This window comes from Sebastes umbrosus, chromosome 15, assembly GCF_015220745.1.
Source record: "Sebastes umbrosus isolate fSebUmb1 chromosome 15, fSebUmb1.pri, whole genome shotgun sequence".
NCBI lineage: Eukaryota > Metazoa > Chordata > Actinopteri > Perciformes > Sebastidae > Sebastes > Sebastes umbrosus.
The window spans coordinates 22,121,236-22,147,440 of record NC_051283.1 but is presented as its reverse complement, the minus strand read 5'-3'; the positions used below and the strand labels follow the sequence as shown (position 1 = coordinate 22,147,440).

At 39.2% G+C, this 26,205-nt stretch overlaps 1 protein-coding gene across 8 annotated transcripts; it reads left to right on the top strand.

The window, feature by feature from the left end:
* The first annotated feature begins 2,708 nt into the window (after positions 1-2,708).
* LOC119503395 lies at positions 2,709-25,840 on the top strand. 8 transcript variants are annotated; one of them, XM_037795183.1, is made up of 21 exons: positions 2,709-3,001; positions 4,484-4,552; positions 5,122-5,556; positions 5,713-7,321; positions 7,600-7,863; positions 9,130-9,561; positions 10,743-11,189; positions 12,371-12,814; positions 13,997-14,443; positions 15,626-15,818; positions 17,447-17,673; positions 18,855-19,298; positions 20,220-20,660; positions 21,008-21,271; positions 21,363-21,617; positions 21,710-21,958; positions 22,099-22,356; positions 23,349-23,642; positions 23,736-24,005; positions 24,437-24,520; positions 24,636-25,840. In XM_037795183.1, the coding sequence occupies exons 3-21, from the start codon at positions 5,169-5,171 to the stop codon at positions 24,700-24,702; spliced, it is 7,077 nt and encodes a 2,358-aa protein (XP_037651111.1). In that variant the 5' UTR covers positions 2,709-3,001; positions 4,484-4,552; positions 5,122-5,168; the 3' UTR covers positions 24,703-25,840. The 8 variants fall into 8 exon arrangements, with proteins under 8 accessions (XP_037651111.1, XP_037651114.1, XP_037651110.1 ...); XM_037795186.1 differs by having other exon boundaries at positions 2,710-3,001; positions 13,997-14,131; positions 15,761-15,818; XM_037795182.1 differs by having other exon boundaries at positions 2,710-3,001; positions 15,626-15,782; positions 17,411-17,673.
* The last annotated feature ends 365 nt before the right edge of the window (positions 25,841-26,205 follow it).

The window sequence follows — 26,205 nt, the reverse complement described above, 5'->3', positions numbered from 1 at the left end:
GACGTCTCCACATCTTCCCAGTTGCTAGCTTGACAGCTTTGAGTACTAACAATAGCCATGTTTTCCGTCAACAGTCATTGATATTTTTATTTATAATGATAATAGTGGGGGGATGTCTTTGGAGGGAGGCCTGAAGGGACGGACTGACAGTGGGCAGCCCACTGTGGGCCCCGATACCGTCGTGAAATGCGGGGCACATGTGGGCCCCACACTTTGGGCCCCACAGTGTGCGGGCCCACAATGGGCCCCAGTGGGGGCCCACTCTGCCTAGTGTGGGCTGACCCACCTGGGGCCCAAAGTGTGGGGCCCACATGTGCCTCACATTTCACGACGGTATCGGGGCCCCAGTGGGCTGCCCACACACGGCCCAATTTTTTCCCCGCAGTGGCCCCACACGGGCCCCAAAGGGGCATGTTTGCTGGTTAGTTTACACCTAAGTTTTATTTTGTACTGCAACTATACTATAAGTATAATGATAGTTTACTAGTTTTATACTTGTAGCCCACTTTTTAGCTTATGAGTACACTGTAAAAATACTCTAAGTTAACTACTAGTTTAATAGTTTTTATACTGCAAGTATACCTGTATACTTGTAGCCCACTTTATAGTTTAGTTTTCACTTAAAGTACACATAAGGGCGGCTGGTTAGCTCAGTCGGTAGATCGAGTGCCCATGCATCGCCAAGGCTCAGTCCTAGCAGCGGTGGACCCGGGTTCGAATCCGGCCTGTGGTCCTTTCCGCATGTCATTTCTCTCTCTCCCCCTTTCCAACACTCTATCCACTGTCCTATCAATAAAATGCTTGAAAATCACCCCAAAAAATAATAACTTAAAGTACACATAAAAGTATAGTTTTATAAACTAAAAAGTGGGTCAATTTTGTCCCAAGAAGCATTAAAGTAGTATACTTAAAAGTATACTAGTATACTTATTACATAAAGTATACTTGGGAAATATATACTTGAAGTTTAGTCAAGCATACTTCTTAAAATAAACTTGGAAGTGTTCTACTTTTTGGTATGTTTTTTTTTTTTTAACAGTGCACAGATGTTGCGTAACAACCGTCTCTCTCGTTACCCTGGCAGGTTATGCAACTCCTCCAACTTGTGGAAAACGTCATGAGGTCTGGAAGAGACAGCAACTCCCCAGAAGTTGAACAAGATGGCTTTCTTCTCAGCCATCTCCTCTGACCTGAGTGAAAGGATCTTTAATTTGTCTGCCTCTGTCTTCCAACAGGAATGTGTTTCCTCTGCTTCTGGTGCTGACATGTGTGAGAGAAAGCTTTGACCTCTGAACACACTAACACAGCAGGACCGCCCACTTGTCTAAAGGGACACCTTCTCTGTGTGGATGTGCAAATATCTGTAAGTTTCATGATGCACAAAAATAGTTAGAATACGAATTTATGTCACTAAAAACAATCTAGAAAATCACTGATACTTTAATTCACAGTATTGTCTATTGGGGAAAAAAGTTTGACTCCATAGTAAAAGTACAGAAGAAACATTTATGTCATTTATAACAGTAAAGAGTGGCTTGTTGGACATACAATGTTGATTACTTCTTGTTGAATACTTCTTGGGACTAAATTGACCATTGATTTTTAGTTTATAAAAGTATACTTTTAAGTGTACTTTTAAGTGTATGAATAGTAAACTTTGAGTACACAACTAGTTTACACCTAAGTTTTATTTTGTACTGCAACTATTGTTAAATCACAAGTCTCTAACCCACCTGCAGGCAGGGTATAGAATGCACACTTGATTAAATGAACCCTCCCTTTTCCCTCCAAACAATTCTAGGCAGAACAAAGAGAGAGTGATGTGAGTTTAATGTGGCTTTTGTACCTTTATAACTTATTTGCTTGAAATGAGATATATATTGTTTGAAAGTTAACAGATTGTTTTGTATTACGTTAGATACCTGAGTTTAATATGTGAAGGAGAAAAGGAAAATTCCAGATTGTGGATGCATAAAGATGTAAGTTAAAATGAATTGACTTATTAATTGTAATCTGTATTATATTTATGAGATTTATAATATCATCTGTTAATGTCTTTTCTTAATAGAAAAAATCATCCACCAACTGCCATCCAACTTCACACCTTGACTTTAATAAATTGTTGGAACGGCTCCCTGGATCCTGTGTTTAAATGTGCACCACATCAGATGTTTTATGAACCCACGCCACCACAAGCAACATAGCTTCTTCAACTATACTATAAGTATAATGATAGTTTACTAGTTTTATACTTGTTGCCCACTTTAAGGTTTATGAAAGTACACTGTAAAGTATACTCTCAGTAAACTACTAGTTTCATAGTTTTTATACTGCAAGTACACTTGTAGCACACTTTTTTATCACAGACGGGGACTCAAGTCTATGACTCAAGAATACTTAATTACACTTACTGTAAGTATATCTCGATCAGAAGATTAAGTACAAGTAGGCCTATAAGCCAAATACACTTAAGACTTTTCTGTATTCTTGTCAGTATGAGCCAAGTATACTTAAGTATACTTAAGTATACTTTTGTTAAGTATATCTCTGATGAATACATAAAAAGTAAACTGAAAGTATACTCTTATTTTAAGTTTAAAAGAAGTATACTAGTAGCACACTTGAATAAACCAACAGGAAGTGGTTGATTTCTTACATATGAAACAACATTTATTGAACTTTAAATTAATTTAGTAATTTAAAAACACAATATTAACTTAAGGATAACTTCTGTTTTAGATTGTAGCCCTGTTGTGAGTCTGGATTTCATCTCTCGGTTTGTGTTTTCTGGTCCAATAGTGGCATCTTGTGGATGTGAGAGCTCCTCTTCATACAGGATGTGTGCTTCTGCAGCTAAAGTGAAAATAAGACGGACCAGGAAACGTTCAGACATTGTGCATGAGGCTGGACTGTTGGATTTATAAAAACATCGACCTCCCAACACAGAGAGAAACCCACTAAACTTCACTGAAGGATAAGAAGCTGCCACTGTGCCATACAGGTAAGAACAAGGAAGAAGAGAAGAACAAAACGGTGCTTTAAGATAGATTAAGAGGAAGAGACCATGCAGGCCTAACCCTTTGTTTCCACTTAGCATTGTACAAAGACTTTAAAGAAAATATAACTGTGGATGATATGGTTATAAATAAGCCTCCAGTATACTATTTCATTACTTTAGTAGCTCACCTATTTAAGATTTAGGACTTTTTCAATTAACTAACATCCCAGCTCTTCCCAAAGTGCTTCTCACTATATGAAAAAAGTATTCATGTCTGATCAGACAGCATGGCGGAGCGTTAATCCACGATCAAAACTGTAAAATCACCCATGTCGTTAGTTTTGTGAAGGATATGTTAAAAAAAAAAAAAAAAAAAAAAAAAATGGCATTAGGTGAATTTTGTTTGATGGCTTTTAATTTTGTTACTTCCTGTAAGTGTGGCTGGGTTTTATTTTGAAAGGAACAGTCGGATGTGACTAACACCCTTTTCACACCAATGACCAAGTTTGGACCAGGGTTAACCTACCCTGGTCCAACCCTCCTTTTGTCAATTCAAACCAAGCCAGTCAACCTGGGTTGAACCCTGGTCAGGACAATTCAGATACAACCTGGGTCAGACCGGGGAGCAATGCATACCAATGAGCTCAGGTGTTAGAAATGGGCGGGGGGGGTTACACCCCTGGAGGATTACAGAGAGAGGAGATGATAGTGACTTCATCAATTTGTGCAAAAACATCAAATGTCACAGAATGATGCATGTTTTTGGGATACAGTGTAAATATAGTACACACAGCATTTTTAGCTTTATAAAATGTTGAACTGTGTTGTATGTACGGAGATGAACGACAGATGGATATATACAACACGGATACATGTATCATTTCTTTATGTCCAGCTCCAATGTTGGTTTAAATACGTTTTGAGGAACAAAACACTCAAATATTCCATTTTTAAGGGTAATTAAAGTAAATATTATCCTAGTTTGTAATAGTAACGGTTATGGTGAGCTTGTGTCTAACTGTTATAGCATCTTAAACTATCTTAGCAATGTAGCTTGTTTGTTTTCAGGAGTAAGCAGTGAAGTTAGAGGTTCTTCCACCAAATAAATAAATACATACATAAGGACAAGATTAAACTTATTATAGTGCCTTCCATAAATATGGATGTATAAAAATACAATGCTGTGTAAATGTATAGTATTAATGTCCTAATCACACCTTAAATGTTTAGTTGCATTGACAGAGACCCATGGAATAAATAATGTTGTATATTTGCATCTTTATTAAAGAGGACATTGTCCTGTACTGTCTTATTTTGGTTGATGTTCAATTCTAGTGTCCTTTTAAGAGAATAATAACTTTAAACAACGTTTTAGGTTGTTTTCTTCATCTGAAGAACATGCATAATAGGTGAAAGTACTTTTCCAGCCTTCAGTAGAGTCTCTGTAGAGTGACTTTATGATATTTTTTGTTTTTCTGTCATCAGGTAAATCACCACCAAAGGTACTGAACAGCTGATGGAGTCTATCATCAGTGGAGACTTTGAGGAATCTGTGTAAGTGTGACATACAGTCTGCATGTGTCTGTGTACGATGTGGTGTAGGAAAGTCATTATTGCTTGGTCGAGAAATGCTATTCAATAAATTACACATGCAGCATGATTTGACATTGATGCCAACTCTTCCTCCACTCCTGTTGTCTGCCCTGAATATATTTGATCTATTTTACATATCAGTCTGGCACACATTTCTTTAAGCCTGTTTCAGTTAAAGGCTCAGCATTGAGAACACGTCTGGGTTCAGCCAGGCCTTTTTCCTGTTCTGCAGACAGTATAAATGTAGTGTGGAGATAGATCTGGAAATATGAGACTTGACTGTTTGGATTCCCTAATGTCTCATTTTGGGTCGCACATTCTTCAGAAGGACACAGGTATCCATCTTGAAATTGATAAACACCATTAGAATCAATGTTAAACTGTTAAATGTTGCATCAGCTGCATGATGTTTAGACAATTCTGCAAAAACATTTCTGTTACTCTGAAAGATTTACGTAATAGTTAATACATCACAGGCAGAATAATTGTTGTTTTTAACATTTTATTTAACCTTTTATTTTATTCCCCAGATCATTGAAGTTGGGTCTGTGTGCAGAACATACAGAAGTACGGACACATGGCTTGTTCAACACAGTCTGCCTTAGATTACGTCAAGACGGCCAGAAGGTACCTTGTGAATGGATTAAAAAATCTCTCAGTGATTCTGGAGAACTTGAATCAGGAAAGAGTGTTGAGTAATGAGGAGGTCAGCAAAATAGAGGCAGAGAAAGATGACTACGATAAAAACAGAAAAATACTGGACTCTGTCATAAAAAAGGGTGAAGATGCCTGCTACAAGTTCCTCAGGATTGTTGACATGACGAGGAAGAGGAACTTAGGGAGGACCTCTCTCCCTAAGAGAAAGACTGTAGCTTCTACTGAGACCAAGGAGTTTGACCTGCACAACTGGATCAGCTGTTTTTCTTTCAAGGAAGACACACAAATGGATACAAACTACTTACAAGGTATATTGAGTGATAGTGTGATCAGCACCTTTGATGGGCTGATTTTATATAATGCATTTATTATGTCTGTGTGCAAATATTGATCTATTATTTAGTGAAAGGTCACAGCAGTTAATTCATGGTATATTTATTTACTCACTGTTATTTTTATTTTAGGAACAAGCCCGTGCTACCAATATCAGGCAAAGTTGAAGACAAAAGCACAAAAAATATCAAATCAGTTTTGGATGGCAAACAAAAATCTGTTTGATGAAAACAACAAGCCTGATCTGTCGTACATGTCACTTGTATTAGACATAGAAGAAAGTTGTTGTCCATCTAAAGTAAAGAAATTTAAGAGCAAGAAAATCAAGAAGAGTCGCCCTAAAAAGCTAAGGACATACATCCCTGAGGCAAAAGCAGAAACTTCCCCCAGTGACCTGCTGAAAACAGATAAAAACATACTCTTGGTTGGTAAGCCTGGGATTGGAAAGACAGCACTCACTCACGAAATGTTGAAACTCTGGGCAGAAAGAGACAACAAGGACCTTGATTACATGTTTTACTTTGACATGAGAAAAACATCCCACATCATGAAGGCCCTGAGCTTGGAGGATCTTCTCTTCGGTGTGTTCAGTGAGCCAGATGAAGGCAAAGAAGAGGTCTTACAGGACATAAAGAACTCTGACAGTGTTACACTCATGTTTGATGGACTCACCGATCTGTCTGTCCACCCACCAGTGGTGCAGAGACTTGTAGAGAAGGACCTCCTTCCTGATGCCAAGGTCATCGTGACTTGCAGACCTGATGACGAAGAAGAGTTTATTTCTGACGACTTTCTCAGAGTGGGAGTCAAAGGCTTTAGTGAGCAGGCCATAAAAACATACTTATCTGCAATGCTAGGCGACAAACAGAAGAAGGTTTTGAGCAACGTGGAGCTGTTGACTCTTTGCCATGTCCCAATGTATGCACTGATGGTGGCTGCCTGCTCTTCATTTGAGACACCAGAAGACTCTCCACAGCCATGCAGTATAACTGAAATCTACATCAATATTGTTCGTCATTGCCTTCAAATAAACAGCAAAACAAAAATCAAAGATCTAGATTCCTTCATCAACAACAAGAGAAATGAAATACTGTCTTTGGCTGAAGTTGCTTTTCATGCAACTGAAGAAAAAACTGTGAACTTGACCGAAAGTCCCTGTGAAGACAGCTGTGTCCTCTCCTTCCTGAAACCGCTTGTTATCAGAGTCGCCCCTACTAAGACAAAAACCACACATGCATTTCTCCATTACACAATGCAGGAGTTTTTTGCAGCACTGTGGCTCTTGAAGAATCCAGATCAAATCAAGGATGTTTTTCAGCAATGCCTCACTGAGGAGAAGAAACACATGAAGCATCTGATCCCTTTCATGTGTAGATTGTTGACTGAGAAGAGCCCCAGTTTGATGAAGTGTCTGATACCAGCTGAGGAGCTCAAGAATATATCCAGCTGGTTCTTTGGGGAAATGATTTCCACATTTCTTAACAGTGAGCTGTTCAGTGTACTGTTCTTATGCCAGTGCATGTATGAGTCCCAGTGTCCTGAAGCATGCACCTACCTTCTGGACGAGCTGGACTACCGTCTTGATCTCAGTGGAGAGAGTCTCCATTCATACCTTTGCTGTGCTGTGGCCTATGTGGTCAGTCAGTCGAAGGAGAGGAGAATAAGCCTGGACCTTGAGGACGTCACGGTATCAGAACAAGGAATGAGACGACTATTTGGATGTCTTGAAAACGTCCAATGGTATGAGTGAAAATGTGTTTTAAGTGTCAAATTACAGCTAAGGCTACAACACATCTAATTAAGTAGAATTTAATGTGTAACCACTAATTTCTATTAATAAATCCAAGATGTAATTAGGATGACAAATTAGAATAGAAATAGAAATAGAATCAGAGAATAGAAGTAGGATGGTACTTTTGCAGTAGCTTCTTTGCCTTAACACTTTTTATACTTTACTATTTTCTACTCTATTACTTCTATAATGAGGAAATGATCTCTGGTTATTCTTCACATTATAGGTGTGACCCTCTGCCACAGCAGCTGTCGAAGATCTTGCTCCTCAGTGAAGGGCAGATGGACCACATGAGCTTACTTGGCCTTGATGGAAATCAGTTGCACCTCCCAGTTGAGGGTAAAAAACAGCTGTTTGAAAGAGCAGTAAACATCATGCAGAACATTACTACAAAGGTTAGCGTCTGCCTCCACTGGGAAAGGGAAACTCCTGTCTGCCAGAATCTGTGCGAGTCTCTCTTGGAGGCTTTGCCACACATCAGCTCACTCAGGTATGTAGCTTTTGTTTTTGTGTGATGCTGATTCCAGTTCCACAGACTTAAAGGCAGGGTGGGCCATCTCGAGACGCTAGCAAGAGTACACTGGATTTTTAAAAAGACCAGTGTTGCCAACTCTTTTCCAATGAAAGTAGCTCGCAGCACAAGCTCCAAAAGTCCCTAAATCTAAAGAGAAAGTCACCAAGTCAGCAATACTGACAGTCCGTCGCTTCAGGACTCCATCCAGAGACACTCCCCAACTATTATCATTATGAACATAAACATATCATAATGAACATGAATGGTGAACATGGCTGTTGTTAGTACTCACAGCTGGCATGCTAGCAGCTGTGGAAGACTCAGGTGATGTGCAATGAGTGCACGGGCAGAGTGCACGCAGGTAGATTGTTATCGGGATGTAATGAGAATATGACGAAAAATGATTCTAAAATCTTTAAACTTTTATCCTTTTGTAAAACCCTCATTGTTGAAATGAAAATCCTTCTTTTTTGGTGGGGAAGTCTTAACTGCATGCTGATATATGGATCAGCAGAGAAAAGTAAACTTTTATGTATTTCTTATATCACTTATTGCAGCATTACAAATGCTAATTAGTATTTATCAGTTTTTCAAGACCCCCCAAAGTCCAAATGTTGTTGCTTCTGGGTGAACTCAGGTTTGTTTTGGCTCCCAAATAATTCAAAACACTGGCTAATGCATTAAAGCTGGTTGACTTTTTAACACTCTGTGGTCAGCACCTATAAAGACACAGTGGAACAGGTAGAACAACCAGCATGTAAATAGGGTTAACCAGCAGTTTGTTTAGTCTGTTTTAAAAAAAGTGGGAATACTGCTGACACATATCGTGTAAAAACTGCACAAATAGAAGAAGTACCAACCTCAGAGTTAAATTCCATTTCATACCTTTCTGTAAACATCTCAGATTTTAGATTTCAGCAGTTAAAAGTACTAAACCTGTTTAAAGTTGGGAGCTAGCACAGTTCACATGGCTATGCAGTGATCAGGTTAGTCTGGAATCATAAACTACTAATAATGTTAATTATTAAACTTCTGAACTTGCATTGCCAACCAGATGATTTCCCCCTTTTTCTATAATACACTCTTTTCATAAATTCTTCTAAAGATGTAGAAAAATAAATATTGCAGTTGCACTTCATATCTAACATGAGCACAGTGTTCACATTGTATGTGTTTAGATTTTCATTTGATGAGGTTTTACAGTACATACACTGTCTGATACATCTGTTTGTTATCATGCAGCTTCAGGATGTCCTACAGAGGTCCAGGATCACAGGACCAGAAGCAGTGCCACAGGACACTGGAGAGGAACAAAAAGCAGCTGCTACTGGATTTATGCCTGAAAGCAGCACTTGACGAGGGAGGAAGCTCTCACAATGTAGTGACTAGGCTCCTCTCTTTGTTTTCTGTTAACACTGACTTAAACTACATCCTTGATTGTTATCAACACGTCCAGAGTGGAGGGTTTTCAGATGTCATTCCAAAACTGAGGCCACTTTTCCAGTCAGCTCCTGCAGTCTGGTCCATAAACCTCTCAGAGAGAAAGACCTCCATCCTCCTGGAAGTGCTGAAACTCCAACCAGAGAAGAAATCAGTGGAGCTGACAGGCTGCTCAGATGAAGAGAGTGAAGTGAGGAGTTTCCTACAGTGTCTGCCTTATATCTCACAGCTCAGGTAAATGAATTGTTCTTCACATGACTTCAGTGTACATTTATGGAGTTGAGTTCTTACATCTACAGTAACTCACTGTTGGTTTTAACAATATTTGGTGTCATGATTATTGTTGATTTCTTTTATTTATTAATAATTCTGGATTCAATAAGTAGAAAGGGACAGTATTTTCATGCTCTTACTCCAGTGCACCGTGTGCCAAACCACTCACTCTTGTTTTTATACTCTGACTTGTAAAATGAAACATAACTGGAAGTTAAGCTAACCTGTCTTAATGAAGGTCACTGTCTGACCGACCCAGTGAAGCAGAGAAAAGAGTGTGGGAGTACACAGCTTTTTATTTGAAATATTGAACTGCAACTATTTGGAAACATGTCACAGTCTTCTGCCTGTGTGAGAATAAAGAAATGATGTGAATAACAATAAGAAGAACAACACAGCTCTGCTAAAACCTCCTCATACAGACATAAAAGCACATCATACTAAAATGAAACAACCTGCAGTTAAAACTGGTATTGTCTTTTTAAATGTCTCAGCAGCTTAAAATATACAGTTGAAATATAAAAACAAATATTGTTCCACTGATAAAATAAGTAGCATCTCCTTCAATTTAATTTCACAGCAACTAATAAAAGAAATGACCAACAGTGAATGCTGCATTGATCTGCCTTTTTAACTGAAGACTGGAGTGAACTTTACTGACTGTGATGAAAACTCTACCAACTGTATAGAGAGCAGCAGATTGTGAATTCAGACATCTGATTCATCATCACTGACAGATGTAATGTAGCACAACTGTAATTTACACGTCTGTGATCTCAGGAGCAAAGTGAAGCATTGCATGATGGGATTTTCTGTCACTGTTGTACGTGATAGTGACTCTAGATTTTCTTCTTCCACTATGTATATTTATATATTGTGAATATATTTAACATTTTAAACTCATACACAGTAAAATGACATAAAGGGAACATAACCAGTAGGAAGCTAATATGCAGTGATTTCACACACAGGATTAGTGTTTGTGTTGTGAGTCAGTACAAGTCAGAAAATGATGTTCAGTCAAGATGTAATTAGATTTTATACAAGACAGGCATGTACAAGATGGAGTCCATCAGTAGTGTGTTGTTGTATTTATGCAGCTGAGATCAGATCATCACTAAATGTTTCCTTTATTATTCCAGTTTTCATCCTCGATGGTCAGATCATTCAGAACCAGTCAGGTTCTTTGTGAAACTGTTCTGTGCAGCAGCAGAGAGAGAACAGCAGACAGGAGAGAAGATACTGGAGCTGCTATCATCAGTGTGCAGATATCAAACATTCCCTTTAAATGAGAGATACATCAATTATAATGCTCACAAATATCAGTGTGATGTCCTGCTGGATCTGTACTCCCACCTGAAGGACTATGAGACTACAACAGGCCTGAGTGTCCTTCCATCATTACAGTCAGTTCTCCAGTCAGCTCCTGCAGTCTGGTCCATAGACCTCTCAGAGAGAAAGACCTCCATCCTCCTGGAAGTGCTGAAACTCCAACCAGAGAAGAAACCAGTGTTTCTTAGAGGCTGCTCAGATGAAGAGAGTGAAGTGAGGAGTTTCCTACAGTGTCTGCCTTATATCTCACAGCTCAGGTAAATGAATTGTTCTTCACATGACTTCAGTGTACATTTGTGGAGTTGAGTTCTTACATCTACAGTAACTCACTGTTGGTTTTAACAATATTTGGTGTCATGATTATTGTTGATTTCTTTTATTTATTAATAATTCTGGATTCAATAAGTAGAAAGGGGCAGTATTTTCATGCTCTTACTCCAGTGCACCGTGTGCCAAACCACTCACTCTTGTTTTTATACTCTGACTTGTAAAATGAAACATAACTGGAAGTTAAGCTAACCTGTCTTAATGAAGGTCACTGTCTGACCGACCCAGTGAAGCAGAGAAAAGAGTGTGGGAGTACACAGCTTTTTATTTGAAATATTGAACTGCAACTATTTGGAAACATGTCACAGTCTTCTGCCTGTGTGAGAATAAAGAAATGATGTGAATAACAATAAGAAGAACAACACAGCTCTGCTAAAACCTCCTCAGACAGACATAAAAGCACATCATACGAAATGAAACAACCTGCAGTTAAAACTGGTATTGTCTTTTTTAATGTCTCAGCAGCTTAAAAATATACAGTTGAAATATAAAAACAAATATTGTCCCACTGATAAAATAAGTATCATCTCCTTCAATTTAATTTCACAGCAACTAATAAAAGAAATGACCAACAGTGAATGCTGCATTGATCTGCCTTTTTAACTGAAGACTGGAGTGAACTTTACTGACTGTGATGAAAACTCTACCAACTGTATAGAGAGCAGCAGATTGTGAATTCAGACATCTGATTCATCATCACTGACAGATGTAATGTAGCATAACTGTAATTTACACGTCTGTGATCTCAGGAGCAAAGTGAAGCATTGCATGATGGGATTTTCTGTCACTGTTGTACGTGATAGTGACTCTAGATTTTCTTCTTCCACTATGTATATTTATATATTCTGAATATATTTAACATTTTAAACTCATACACAGTAAAATGACATAAAGGGAACATAACCAGTAGGAAGCTAATATGCAGTGATTTCACACACAGGATTAGTGTTTGTGTTGTGAGTCAGTACAAGTCAGAAAATGATGTTCAGTCAAGATGTAATTAGATTTTATACAAGACAGGCATGTACAAGATGGAGTCCATCAGTAGTGTGTTGTTGTATTTATGCAGCTGAGATCAGATCATCACTAAATGTTTCCTTTATTATTTCAGTTTTCTTCCTCCATGGTCAGATCATTCAGAACCAGTCAGGTTCTTTGTGAAACTGTTCTGTGCAGCAGCAGAGAGAGAACAGCAGACAGGAGAGAAGATACTGGAGCTGCTATCATCAGTGTGCAGATACAAAACATTCCCTTTAAATGTCTTTGATGATGATGATGAGGAGGAATATCAGTGTGATGTCCTGCTGGATCTGTACTCCCACCTGAAGGACTATGAGACTAAAACAGGCCTGAGTGTCCTTCCATCATTACAGTCAGTTCTCCAGTCAGCTCCTGCAGTCTGGTCCATAAACCTCTCAAAGAGAAAGACCTCCATCCTCCTGGAAGTGCTGAAACTCCAACCAGAGAAGAAACCAGTGAAGCTGACAGGCTGCTCAGATGAAGAGAGTGAAGTGAGGAGTTTCCTACAGTGTCTGCCTTATATCTCACAGCTCAGGTAAATGAATTGTTCTTCACATGACTTCAGTGTACATTTGTGGAGTTGAGTTCTTACATCTACAGTTACTCACTGTTGGTTTTAACAATATTTGGTGTCATGATTATTGTTGATTTCTTTTATTTATTCATAATTCTGGATTCAATAAGTAGAAAGGGGCAGTATTTTCATGCTCTTACTCCAGTGCACCGTGTGCCAAACCACTCACTCTTGTTTTTATACTCTGACTTGTAAAATGAAACATAACTGGAAGTTAAGCTAACTTGTCTTAATGAAGGTCACTGTCTGACCAACCCAGTGAAGCAGAGAAAAGAGTGTGGGAGTACACAGCTTTTTATTTGAAATATTGAACTGCAACTATTTGGAAACATGTCACAGTCTTCTGCCTGTGTGAGAATAAAGAAATGATGTGAATAACAATAAGAAGAACAACACAGCTCTGCTAAAACCTCCTCATACAGACATAAAAGCACATCATACAAAATGAAACAACCTGCAGTTAAAACTGGTATTGTCTTTTTTAATGTCTCAGCAGCTTAAAAATATACAGTTGAAATATAAAAACAAATATTGTCCCACTGATAAAATAAGTAGCATCTCCTTCAATTTAATTTCACAGCAACTAATAAAAGAAATGACCAACAGTGAATGCTGCATTGATCTGCCTTTTTAACTGAAGACTGGAGTGAACTTTACTGACTGTGATGAAAACTCTACCAACTGTATAGAGAGCAGCAGATTGTGAATTCAGACATCTGATTCATCATCACTGACAGATGTAATGTAGCACAACTGTAATTTACACGTCTGTGATCTCAGGAGCAAAGTGAAGCATTGCATGATGGGATTTTCTGTCACTGTTGTACATGATAGTGACTCTAGATTTTCTTCTTCCACTATGTATATTTATATATTGTGAATATATTTAACATTTTAAACTCATACACAGTAAAATGACACAAAGGGAACATAACCAGTAGGAAGCTAATATGCAGTGATTTCACACACAGGATTAGTGTTTGTGTTGTGAGTCAGTACAAGTCAGAAAATGATGTTCAGTCAAGATGTAATTAGATTTTATACAGGACAGGCATGTACAAGATGGAGTCCATCAGTAGTGTGTTGTTGTAGTTATGCAGCTGAGATCAGATCATCACTAAATGTTTCCTTTTATTATTTCAGTTTTCATCCTCCATGGTCAGATCATTCAGAACGAGTCAGGTTCTTTGTGAAACTGTTCTGTGCAGCAGCAGAGAGAGAACAGCAGACAGGAGAGAAGATACTGGAGCTGGTATCATCAGTGTGCAGATACAAAACATTCCCTTTAAATGAGAGATACATCAATTATGATGCTCACAAATATCCGTGTGATGTCCTGCTGGATACATACTCCCACCTGAAGGACTATGAGACTAAAACAGGCCTGAGTGTCCTTCCATCATTACAGTCAGTTCTCCAGTCAGCTCCTGCAGTCTGGTCCATAGACCTCTCAGAGAGAAAGACCTCCATCCTCCTGGAAGTGCTGAAACTCCAACCAGAGAAGAAATCAGTGGAGCTGACAGGCTGCTCAGATGAAGAGAGTGAAGTGAGGAGTTTCCTACAGTGTCTGCCTTATATCTCACAGCTCAGGTAAATGAATTGTTCTTCACATGACTTCAGTGTACATTTGTGGAGTTGAGTTCTTACATCTACAGTAACTCACTGTTGCTTTTAACAATATTTGGTGTCATGATTATTGTTGATTTCTTTTATTTATTAATAATTCTGGATTCAATAAGTAGAAAGGGGCAGTATTTTCATGCTCTTACTCCAGTGCACCGTGTGCCAAACCACTCACTCTTGTTTTTATACTCTGACTTGTAATATGAAACATAACTGGAAGTTAAGCTAACCTGTCTTAATGAAGGTCACTGTCTGACCGACCCAGTGAAGCAGAGAAAAGAGTGTGGGAGTACACAGCTTTTTATTTGAAATATTGAACTGCAACTATTTGGAAACATGTCACAGTCTTCTGCCTGTGTGAGAATAAAGAAATGATGTGAATAACAATAAGAAGAACAACACAGCTCTGCTAAAACCTCCTCAGACAGACATAAAAGCACATCATATGAAAATTAAACAACCTGCAGTTAAAACTGGTATTGTCTTTTTTAATGTCTCAGCAGCTTAAAAATATACAGTTGAAATATAAAAACAAATATTGTCCCACTGATAAAATAAGTATCATCTCCTTCAATTTAATTTCACAGCAACTAATAAAAGAAATGACCAACAGTGAATGCTGCATTGATCTGCCTTTTTAACTGAAGACTGGAGTGAACTTTACTGACTGTGATGAAAACTCTACCAACTGTATAGAGAGCAGCAGATTGTGAATTCAGACATCTGATTCATCATCACTGACAGATGTAATGTAGCACAACTGTAATTTACACGTCTGTGATCTCAGGAGCAAAGTGAAGCATTGCATGATGGGATTTTCTGTCACTGTTGAACATGATAGTGACTCTAGATTTTCTTCTTCCACTATGTATATTTATATATTGTGAATATATTTAACATTTTAAACTCATACACAGTAAAATGACATAAAGGGAACATAACCAGTAGGAAGCTAATATGCAGTGATTTCACACACAGGATTAGTGTTTGTGTTCTGAGTCAGTACAAGTCAGAAAATGATGTTCAGTCAAGATGTAATTAGATTTTATACAGGACAGGCATGTACAAGATGGAGTCCATCAGTAGTGTGTTGTTGTATTTATGCAGCTGAGATCAGATCATCACTAAATGTTTCCTTTATTATTTCAGTTTTCGTCCTCGATGGTCAGATCATTCAGAACCAGTCAGGTTCTTTGTGAAACTGTTCTGTGCAGCAGCAGAGAGAGAACAGCAGACAGGAGAGAAGATACCGGAGCTGCTATCATCAGTGTGCAGATATCAAACATTCCCTATTAAAGGTAACTGGTTGGATTTCCTGCTGGATCTGTACTCCCACCTGAAGGACTATGAGACTACAACAGGCCTGAGTGTCCTTCCATCATTACAGTCAGTTCTCCAGTCAGCTCCTGCAGTCTGGTCCATAGACCTCTCAGAGAGAAAGACCTCCATCCTCCTGGAAGTGCTGAAACTCCAACCAGAGAAGAAACCAGTGAAGCTGACAGGCTGCTCAGATGAAGAGAGTGAAGTGAGGAGTTTCCTACAGTGTCTGCCTTATATCTCACAGCTCAGGTAAATGAATTGTTCTTCACATGACTTCAGTGTACATTTGTGGAGTTGAGTTCTTACATCTACAGTAACTCACTGTTGCTTTTAACAATATTTGGTGTCATGATTATTGTTGATTTCTTTTATTTATTAATAATTCTGGATTCAATAAGTAGAAAGGGGCAGTATTTTCATGCTCTTACTCCAGTGCACCGTGTGCCAAACCACTCACTCTTGTTTTTATACTCTGACTTGTAAAATGAAACATAACTGGAAGTTAAGCTAACCTGTCTTAATGAAGGTCACTGTCTGACCGACCCAGTGAAGCAGAGAAAAGAGTGTGGGAGTACACAGCTTTTTATTTGAAATATTGAACTGCAACTATTTGGAAACATGTCACAGTCTTCTGCCTGTGTGAGAATAAAGAAATGATGTGAATAACAATAAGAAGAACAACACAGCTCTGCTAAAACCTCCTCAGACAGACATAAAAGCACATCATACGAAATGAAACAACCTGCAGTTAAAACTGGTATTGTCTTTTTTAATGTCTCAGCAGCTTAAAAATATACAGTTGAAATATAAAAACAAATATTGTTCCACTGATAAAATAAGTAGCATCTCCTTCAATTTAATTTCACAGCAACTAATAAAAGAAATGACCAACAGTGAATGCTGCATTGATCTGCCTTTTTAACTGAAGACTGGAGTGAACTTTACTGACTGTGATGAAAACTCTACCAACTGTATAGAGAGCAGCAGATTGTGAATTCAGACATCTGATTCATCATCACTGACAGATGTAATGTAGCATAACTGTAATTTACACGTCTGTGATCTCAGGAGCAAAGTGAAGCATTGCATGATGGGATTTTCTGTCACTGTTGTACATGATAGTGACTCTAGATTTTCTTCTTCCACTATGTATATTTATATATTGTGAATATATTTAACATTTTAAACTCATACACAGTAAAATGACACAAAGGGAACATAACCAGTAGGAAGCTAATATGCAGTGATTTCACACACAGGATTAGTGTTTGTGTTGTGAGTCAGTACAAGTCAGAAAATGATGTTCAGTCAAGATGTAATTAGATTTTATACAAGACAGGCATGTACAAGATGGAGTCCATCAGTAGTGTGTTGTTGTATTTATGCAGCTGAGATCAGATCATCACTAAATGTTTCCTTTATTATTCCAGTTTTCATCCTCGATGGTCAGATCATTCAGAACCAGTCAGGTTCTTTGTGAAACTGTTCTGTGCAGCAGCAGAGAGAGAACAGCAGACAGGAGAGAAGATACTGGAGCTGCTATCATCAGTGTGCAGATATCAAACATTCCCTTTAAATGAGAGATACATCAATTATAATGCTCACAAATATCAGTGTGATGTCCTGCTGGATCTGTACTCCCACCTGAAGGACTATGAGACTAAAACAGGCCTGAGTGTCCTTCCATCATTACAGTCAGTTTTCCAGTCAGCTCCTGCAGTCTGGTCCATAAACCTCTCAGAGAGAAAGACCTCCATCCTCCTGGAAGTGCTGAAACTCCAACCAGAGAAGAAATCAGTGGAGCTGACAGGCTGCTCAGATGAAGAGAGTGCAGTGAGGAGTTTCCTACAGTGTCTGCCTTATATCTCACAGCTCAGGTAAATGAATTGTTCTTCACATGACTTCAGTGTACATTTGTGGAGTTGAGTTCTTACATCTACAGTAACTCACTGTTGCTTTTAACAATATTTGGTGTCATGATTATTGTTGATTTCTTTTATTTATTCATAATTCTGGATTCAATAAGTAGAAAGGGGCAGTATTTTCATGCTCTTACTCCAGTGCACCGTGTGCCAAACCACTCACTCTTGTTTTTATACTCTGACTTGTAAAATGAAACATAACTGGAAGTTAAGCTAACCTGTCTTAATGAAGGTCACTGTCTGACCGACCCAGTGAAGCAGAGAAAAGAGTGTGGGAGTACACAGCTTTTTATTTGAAATATTGAACTGCAACTATTTGGAAACATGTCACAGTCTTCTGCCTGTGTGAGAATAAAGAAATGATGTGAATAACAATAAGAAGAACAACACAGCTCTGCTAAAACCTCCTCATACAGACATAAAAGCACATCATACCAAATGAAACAACCTGCAGTTAAAACTGGTATTGTCTTTTTTAATGTCTCAGCAGCTTAAAAATATACAGTTGAAATATAAAAACAAATATTGTTCCACTGATAAAATAAGTAGCATCTCCTTCAATTTAATTTCACAGCAACTAATAAAAGAAATGACCAACAGTGAATGCTGCATTGATCTGCCTTTTTAACTGAAGACTGGAGTGAACTTTACTGACTGTGATGAAAACTCTACCAACTGTATAGAGAGCAGCAGATTGTGAATTCAGACATCTGATTCATCATCACTGACAGATGTAATGTAGCACAACTGTAATTTACACGTCTGTGATCTCAGGAGCAAAGTGAAGCATTGCATGATGGGATTTTCTGTCACTGTTGTACATGATAGTGACTCTAGATTTTCTTCTTCCACTATGTATATTTATATATTGTGAATATATTTAACATTTTAAACTCATACACAGTAAAATGACACAAAGGGAACATAACCAGTAGGAAGCTAATATGCAGTGATTTCACACACAGGATTAGTGTTTGTGTTGTGAGTCAGTACAAGTCAGAAAATGATGTTCAGTCAAGATGTAATTAGATTTTATACAGGACAGGCATGTACAAGATGGAGTCCATCAGTAGTGTGTTGTTGTATTTATGCAGCTGAGATCAGATCATCACTAAATGTTTCCTTTATTATTTCAGTTTTCATCCTCCATGGTCAGATCATTCAGAACCAGTCAGGTCCTTTGTGAAACTGTTCTGTGCAGCAGCAGAGAGAGAACAGCAGACAGGAGAGAAGATACTGGAGCTGCTATCATCAGTGTGCAGATATCAAACATTCCCTTTTAACGTCATTGATGATGATGACTACGAGGAATATCGGTGTGATTTCCTGCTGGATCTGTACTCCCAACTGAAGGACTGTGAGACTTCAACAGGCCTGAGTGTCCTTCCATCATTACAGTCAGTTCTCCAGTCAGCTCCTGCAGTCTGGTCCATAGACCTCTCAGAGAGAAAGACCTCCATCCTCCTGGAAATGCTGAAACTCCAACCAGAGAAGAAACCAGTGAAGCTGACAGGCTGCTCAGATGAAGATAGTGAAGTGAGGAGTTTCCTACAGTGTCTGCCTTATATCTCACAGCTCAGGTAAGTCAGACAAATACAGTTTATTTAATAATATGTGGCTTTTTCAGAAGAGGTTTGTTTAAAAAATCCATCTTACAGTCGCCGGTGTTTCCAAAAGAGTTGATTGTCGTTCTCAAATGAACAACACAGTGTAGATAAAGATGAATACAATTTCTCCGTTCAGTTATTATTTAGTATCACAGCCCTCTACCTGTATGAGAATAATTAAATGATGTGAATAATAATAAGAACAACAATGCAGCCCTGCTAATACCTCCTCATACAGAAATATAAACACATCATACAAAAGTGAAAAACAAACTGCAGTTAAAACTGGTAATGGCCTTTTAATGTCTCAGCAGCTTAAAAATAAACTGTAGAAACGTAAAAAGAAATGACCAACAGTGAATGCTGCATTGATCTACCTTTTTAACTGAAGACTGGAGTGAACTTTACTGACTGTGATGAAAACTCTACCAACTGTATAGAGAGCAGCAGATTGTGAATTCAGACATCTGATTCATCATCACTGACAGATGTAATGTAGCACAACTGTAATTTACACGTCTGTGATCTCAGGAGCAAAGTGAAGCATTGCATGATGGGATTTTCTGTCACTGTTGAACATGATAGTGACTCTAGATTTTCTTCTTCCACTATGTATATTTATATATTGTGAATATATTTAACATTTTAAACTCATACACAGTAAAATGACATAAAGGGAACATAACCAGTAGGAAGCTAATATGCAGTGATTTCACACACAGGATTAGTGTTTGTGTTCTGAGTCAGTACAAGTCAGAAAATGATGTTCAGTCAAGATGTAATTAGATTTTATACAGGACAGGCATGTACAAGATGGAGTCCATCAGTAGTGTGTTGTTGTATTTATGCAGCTGAGATCAGATCATCACTAAATGTTTCCTTTTATTATTCCAGTTTTTATCCTGGATGGTCAGATCGTTCAGTACCAGTCAGGTTCTTTGTGAATCTGTTCTGTGCAGCAGCAGAGAGAGAACAGCAGACAGGAGTGAAGATACTGGAGCTGGTAACATCAGTGTGCAGATACAAAACATTCCCTTTAAATGTCATTGATGATGATGATGAGGAATATCAGTGTGATTTCCTGCTGGATCTGTACTCCCACCTGAAGGACTGTGAGACTACAACAGGCCTGAGTGTCCTTCCATCATTACAGTCAGTTCTCCAGTCAGCTCCTGCAGTCTGGTCCATAAACCTCTCAAAGAGAAAGACCTCCATCCTCCTGGAAGTGCTGAAACTCCAACCAGAGAAGAAACCAGTGAAGCTGACAGGCTGCTCAGATGAAGAGAGTGAAGTGAGGAGTTTCCTACAGTGTCTGCCTTATATCTCACAGCTCAGGTAAGTCAGACAAATACAGTTTATTTAATAATACTGTATATTTACTTCAGAAGAGGTTCATCAAAAATGCATCTCATAATCACCAGTGTTTTGTCAAAAGTTAACTCATCACTTCAGTTACATAAACATAATGTAGATAAAGATGAATGCCATTGTTCAGTTCAGTAATTATTTATTAATACGCAGTATTTTAATATAGTGTGACATCACAACAAAAACTTCATCCTAATGTTTGTTTCCTCTAAATTCCACCCTTGATGAAAGACGTTGTACATAACATGGTTTGTAATGCAGTGTGTCTTTACCTTTTTCTGTTTTCACACTCTATCCACATTGTCGTGTTCCAGCTGTGATCCAGAGTTCTTCCAGAGAGTATGTTCATGCATCTCTGTGAGATCCAGAGAGGAGGCCGAGCAGCTGTCCTCTCTGCTGCAGCTGCTGGGGTTCACCCTGCTGTTAACAGGAGAGTTACCCAGGACAAGCTGCCGCTCTGTGGGGACAGTTCTCAGACGTTGTGGCTCTGATGTGGATCTCATCCTCACACCCAGAAAAATGTCTGTCAGAGGAGTCTTCCTCCTCTTTAGACGAACAACACAACTACACAGTCTGAGGTACGCACTTACTTAATAGAATTACTGTCTTTTGTTCTTGTGACACCATCTTCTCCAGTTAGTTATGTCACGGCTGCTCTTTTATTTTCAGGCTTTCTAACGGCATGGCCTTGCTACTGTGTCGATGGGTAAGAAGAGAGAGAGAGAACTGTCGGGTGACTATTGAAGAGCTTTCTCTCTCTCCTCAGACGGTCCCATCATCACTAAGAGTACTGTTGAAGCTTGTCAGTAGTTTGGCGTCCCTGTTGAGATACTGGACACTTAGTCGGTTAGACCTGACTGACTTCTGTGTTCCTGTTCAGGGTCTCATTCCACTTCTGCTGCATGATGGCCCTCTAACAATCAAGTACAAGTGTTTCCTGAGCCTCATAAACTAATGAATGAAAATGTGGTAATAATTGACTGTTGTAACATATATTCATACATTTCTATCTGCAGACTGAGTAAGAAGACTTTCCATCAGCTACTCTCCCTTCTTTATGAAGTCCAGGACAAGGACTTGACCTGGTCCTTCTTGAGTAAGGTAGGTGGAGACCTGACCTCCTGCTGTCTGAACTGGGAGCTTCTTCACTATCTGCTGCAGCAGTCATCAGCTCAGACCATCACCGTGAACGTGAGGAAGAACAGCTTCTTACAGGAGAGCATCGCACGTCTGCTTCCCTTTCTGGACAGGATTGTGTTTAAAAGGTGATCAATTTTTTTTTTTTTTTTTTACATTTTACCAGATACAGACATGCAGTTTATCTTTTTTAATCATTTCCACATGTGTTGTTGTGGCTTGTTTTCACTAAACAAAGTGTCCTGGTGAATACACTTAATGCTTTCAGACCCTGTCCCACCTTTGTGTTGACCGCCATCAGAGAGATCTATAGAGCTGGAGCTGGTCCCATTATACCCAGTTTACTGAGGTCATTGGATCATGTGATCAGCCTGACCGGCAGAGAGATGGACTCGGTGGACTGTGCCGCGCTGCTCTTCACACTCAAACACAGTGACAGAGTTAAACTGGACCTCCTGTGGACCTCCATCCCAGCAGGGGAAATAGAGTCCATCCTCTTTATGCTGGACAAAGTTTCTCAACTCAGGTCAGACAGTAGTGATGGTGTCTCAATGCTGTACCTGTATCAGTACGCCCCACAACACAGGATATACTTCACCTGGAAAAACATGTATTAATGTATATATGACATCACAGGATCATTCAGGTTCATTACACATCGGTTCTTAGTAGTTTTGTCCATCATTCTATCAGTAATAATCACATCGTACTCACCGAGATCTGAGAGCATGGTGCTGAAAACAAGTCTGATCAGGAATCACATTAGCAATCACACAGGTTGGAAAAAAACCAACAGCTTTTCCAGATTCTCTAAACCAGTTTATGTGGAGGTCACACTGAAAGTGATGAAAGAAGATGTCAGTAATGATCCCTCATTGTAGAGGAAACTCCAGTCAGTACAGTGGGACCAAGCTGAAGCAGGAAGCTGGTCTTTAAACTGTGATGCTGACTGTTTGTGTCATAAATCTACTGTTTAGTGTCTCTTTAACACAAGTAGGAGGTTTGTTTCCAACATGTCTGACCGCTTCTGTTTCTCGACCAATCAGAATGCTTATCAGTGATGTCACCGTGTTCCCAGATCTTAGCTATTAACGTGATGGGCTCTATGCTATTATTACTGGTAGAAATGAAGGACACAACTACGATAAGTTGCAGTTTGGAGGATGACCTTTGACCTGCAGTTTGGAGGATGACCTTTGACCTGCAGCCTCTACTATAGTCAGACGTCATATTCACATTTTAACAACCTTCCTTTTTTTAACTTTGAGCACAAAATTAAGTTATTGGTCAAAAAATAAAATTGGGCAAACAGTGTGGTTAATCAAGTTAGTCAGGAAATGATTCAAATAAATATGAAATATAGAAATGCCAAGATAAACTGGAGGGGGCTTTAATTAATATTATTTTATTTAATAGTTTTTGTTTGGAGTAAATGTGAATCTGCAGATCATATTGGTGACTGATCAATGAAACCACATGGTTATATTAGTTTAATTTATAGATGAATTTTCCTCCCAGTGTTGACAGGAATCTGCTGCTGAGGTTGGTCCACTGCTGTGCTGCCTCTGAGGCCCAGCAGGGGGCAGCAGTCAGCCTGCTCAGGACTGTGCAGCACAGGCTGGATCTGTCCTGCTCCTCCTGTGTGAATCTGGATCAGAGGGACACTCTCCATCTGACTGGTGACGACTGCAGGGCCGTCTCCACCATCCTGAGACGCCGCAGCAGGGACACGCAGCTCATCCTGCAGGACTGTGAGGTGGAGGACGGCGGACTGGATCTGCTGTTTCCTGTCCTCGACAGAGTCCGCCTCAGGTGGGAAAGACCACAACATGACTGAAACCTGAGAAGAAGCTTGTTTTCATTCATGTTTCTGCACCGTAACGGTCTTCTCTCTGCTCTGTTTAGAGCCAGTAAAGCTGTCCTCCTCCAGCTGGTGTCCCTGGTTCATGTGAACAGTGAGAGGGACAGAGTGAGACGGGCAGTGTCCCTCTGCAGAGCCCTGGATGGAGAGCTGGACCTCAGTCACACCACACTGGATCAGAGGGTCTGTGGAGCTTTGGCCTGGATGCTGTACTCCTCTGAAGAGCTGACAGAGCTGGACCTCAGTCACTGTCAGCTCACTGACCAGCTGCTGCTCACACTCAGCTCACATCTGCACAAAGTACAAGTCCTGGAGTGAGTGGCAAACTGTAAATGTCTTATGTGCCTAGAATTGATCTAATGCAGTGTTGTCTATATATAGATATACTACAGCAACAGGTGGAGTCTGTGTGAGGTTCAAAAAGAGCCAGTAATGTCAGCTCCTCACAGTTTAATGAGCTGAGAGGTTGGGCTGCACAATTAATCATCAAATATTCATCATGATTTTGGCTTCCCACAATTACATGAATTAATTTATGTATCATGATTTATTTATTTTTTAAGTTTTTTTAATGGCAGAATCGATATATTTGCTTCATTTGAGTCTGTGTGGAAGTAGAAGGAAGTTAAAGCTTTTATTGTTGTAGTCTGAGTCACCTCTACGGCCTCCAGCAGCAGCCGGCTGATCTGATATCATGTATTGTAATAAATGTTCCTCTGTATCTCTGTTTGTGTTCATGTTCCAGTCTGAGTCACAATAACATCACTGATGCTTCAACTGCCGTGTTGCTCCAGGTGGTCTCCACCAACCCCTCCATTGACACCGTGCGGTGAGCATCCATTCATTAGTGCACCAGCTGTGCTCATCGGCTGACATCACTTCAATGATTCACATCTTATTCTGGCTGAGTGACGTCTGCTCTCTCTGTTTCGCTGTTTTTCTAGACTCTTCAGGAACAACATTGTGGACACAACGTCCTTTAAGAAGGACAAGAAGTTTGAAATATGGTGAAGCGGTTGTCAGTGTGGTATCTTCTGTCTGATGACCATTAGATGAAAATGTTAGTGTAGTGCAACTACTAATACTGTGTTTGAGGTGGTCTGTTCACATGGAGGTCAAGAGCAGCCAGGGCCTCGTTTCAGGTCTCAGCTTTAACAAAGTCTGAGCCTGAACTCTGAGTGGACTCATCCTGAGGAGGGAAACTCAGAACAGCTGATCAGAGTCCGATCAATCTACTCCGAGTAGGTTGAACCTGAACATAAAAAGCCATCATCAATAGAGCTCTGATACCACGATTCACCATGGCAACATGGCCTCCATTTTAATCCAGTCAACGTAGAGATATTAGTACATGTATATGCTGACTGTGCACATTTATCTTTAAAAAAGTCAGAGCTGGGAAAAGTGTCAATAGCACATTAAAGTTTAATTCAGTGTTGTCCATTGTTGTCCATCCTCCACTAATTAATTAATCCTCCGCTTCGATGCGCGCTGAATGAAGGAGGAAATAAAGCAGCGTGTCTGGCTCTGTAACAGGGAGCAGGTCGAGTTACCATGGCGACTGACTCTGTTACCATGGTAGCTGACCCACAGTTTAAGTTATCTCTCTTTCTGGAAGGGAAAATCCAGAGTTTACATCATCTCAGGTTTAACTAACTCAAAGTTTTTACTAATCCTCTTTCTCTTTCTGAAACAGAGCTCAGCAGTGTTTGATGATAATCATCTGGAGATCATGACTCCTCTCTTGTTCTGGAGGTGCTGTAGATTATTATTTTATGCTGCTCATATTTAGCATTGACACCCTGAGATAATGTTCTGTTGGGATAATTAATATTTTTGTATTTTGTGTTAACTATGAATTTTTAGTTCATAAAACATGTTTGATACGTTGAGACGACAGTGAATTATCTCAAGGGAATGATCTTGAAATGTAAATATGAGTGTCTGTTCCTTCTCTTTTCCTCATTAAAATCCCTTGTTTACTGTAAACTGCAGTAATCAGTGTTCTCTTGACTTGTGGTTACATAGAATACAAGATGAGTCGACCAGCTGAGTGACCCAATTTTGTATTTTCTGGAAATTCAATAACTGTTCTAAAATACTGTGGAATGTACAGCTGTAAATATGCTCAATAAATACTCGATATTTATTGATATCTGATATTTATCAGTCCAACGCCTGTAGCCACATTGTTTATCCTGCCAAGAATACTGGGACTTAAGTGACCCAGGGAGACATCTGTACATTATTCAGAAACATGTATGAGCCCAAGGGAAGAGATGGTCATTACCCGTCTGAAAATAGGACATACAGGATTAAACCAAACATTCCAGAGAATAGGCAAGCACCCAATGGACTATGAACGCTCTGTAATAAACCGGAAACTGTCAAACATGTTCTTATATAGTGCAACAAATATGACAAAGAAAGAAGGGAATTGCTTTCAGGAGTAGATGATGGAAATATTACAATCTGCTGGGAAAGACGTCTAAGAAAGTACACAATCTTCTAATT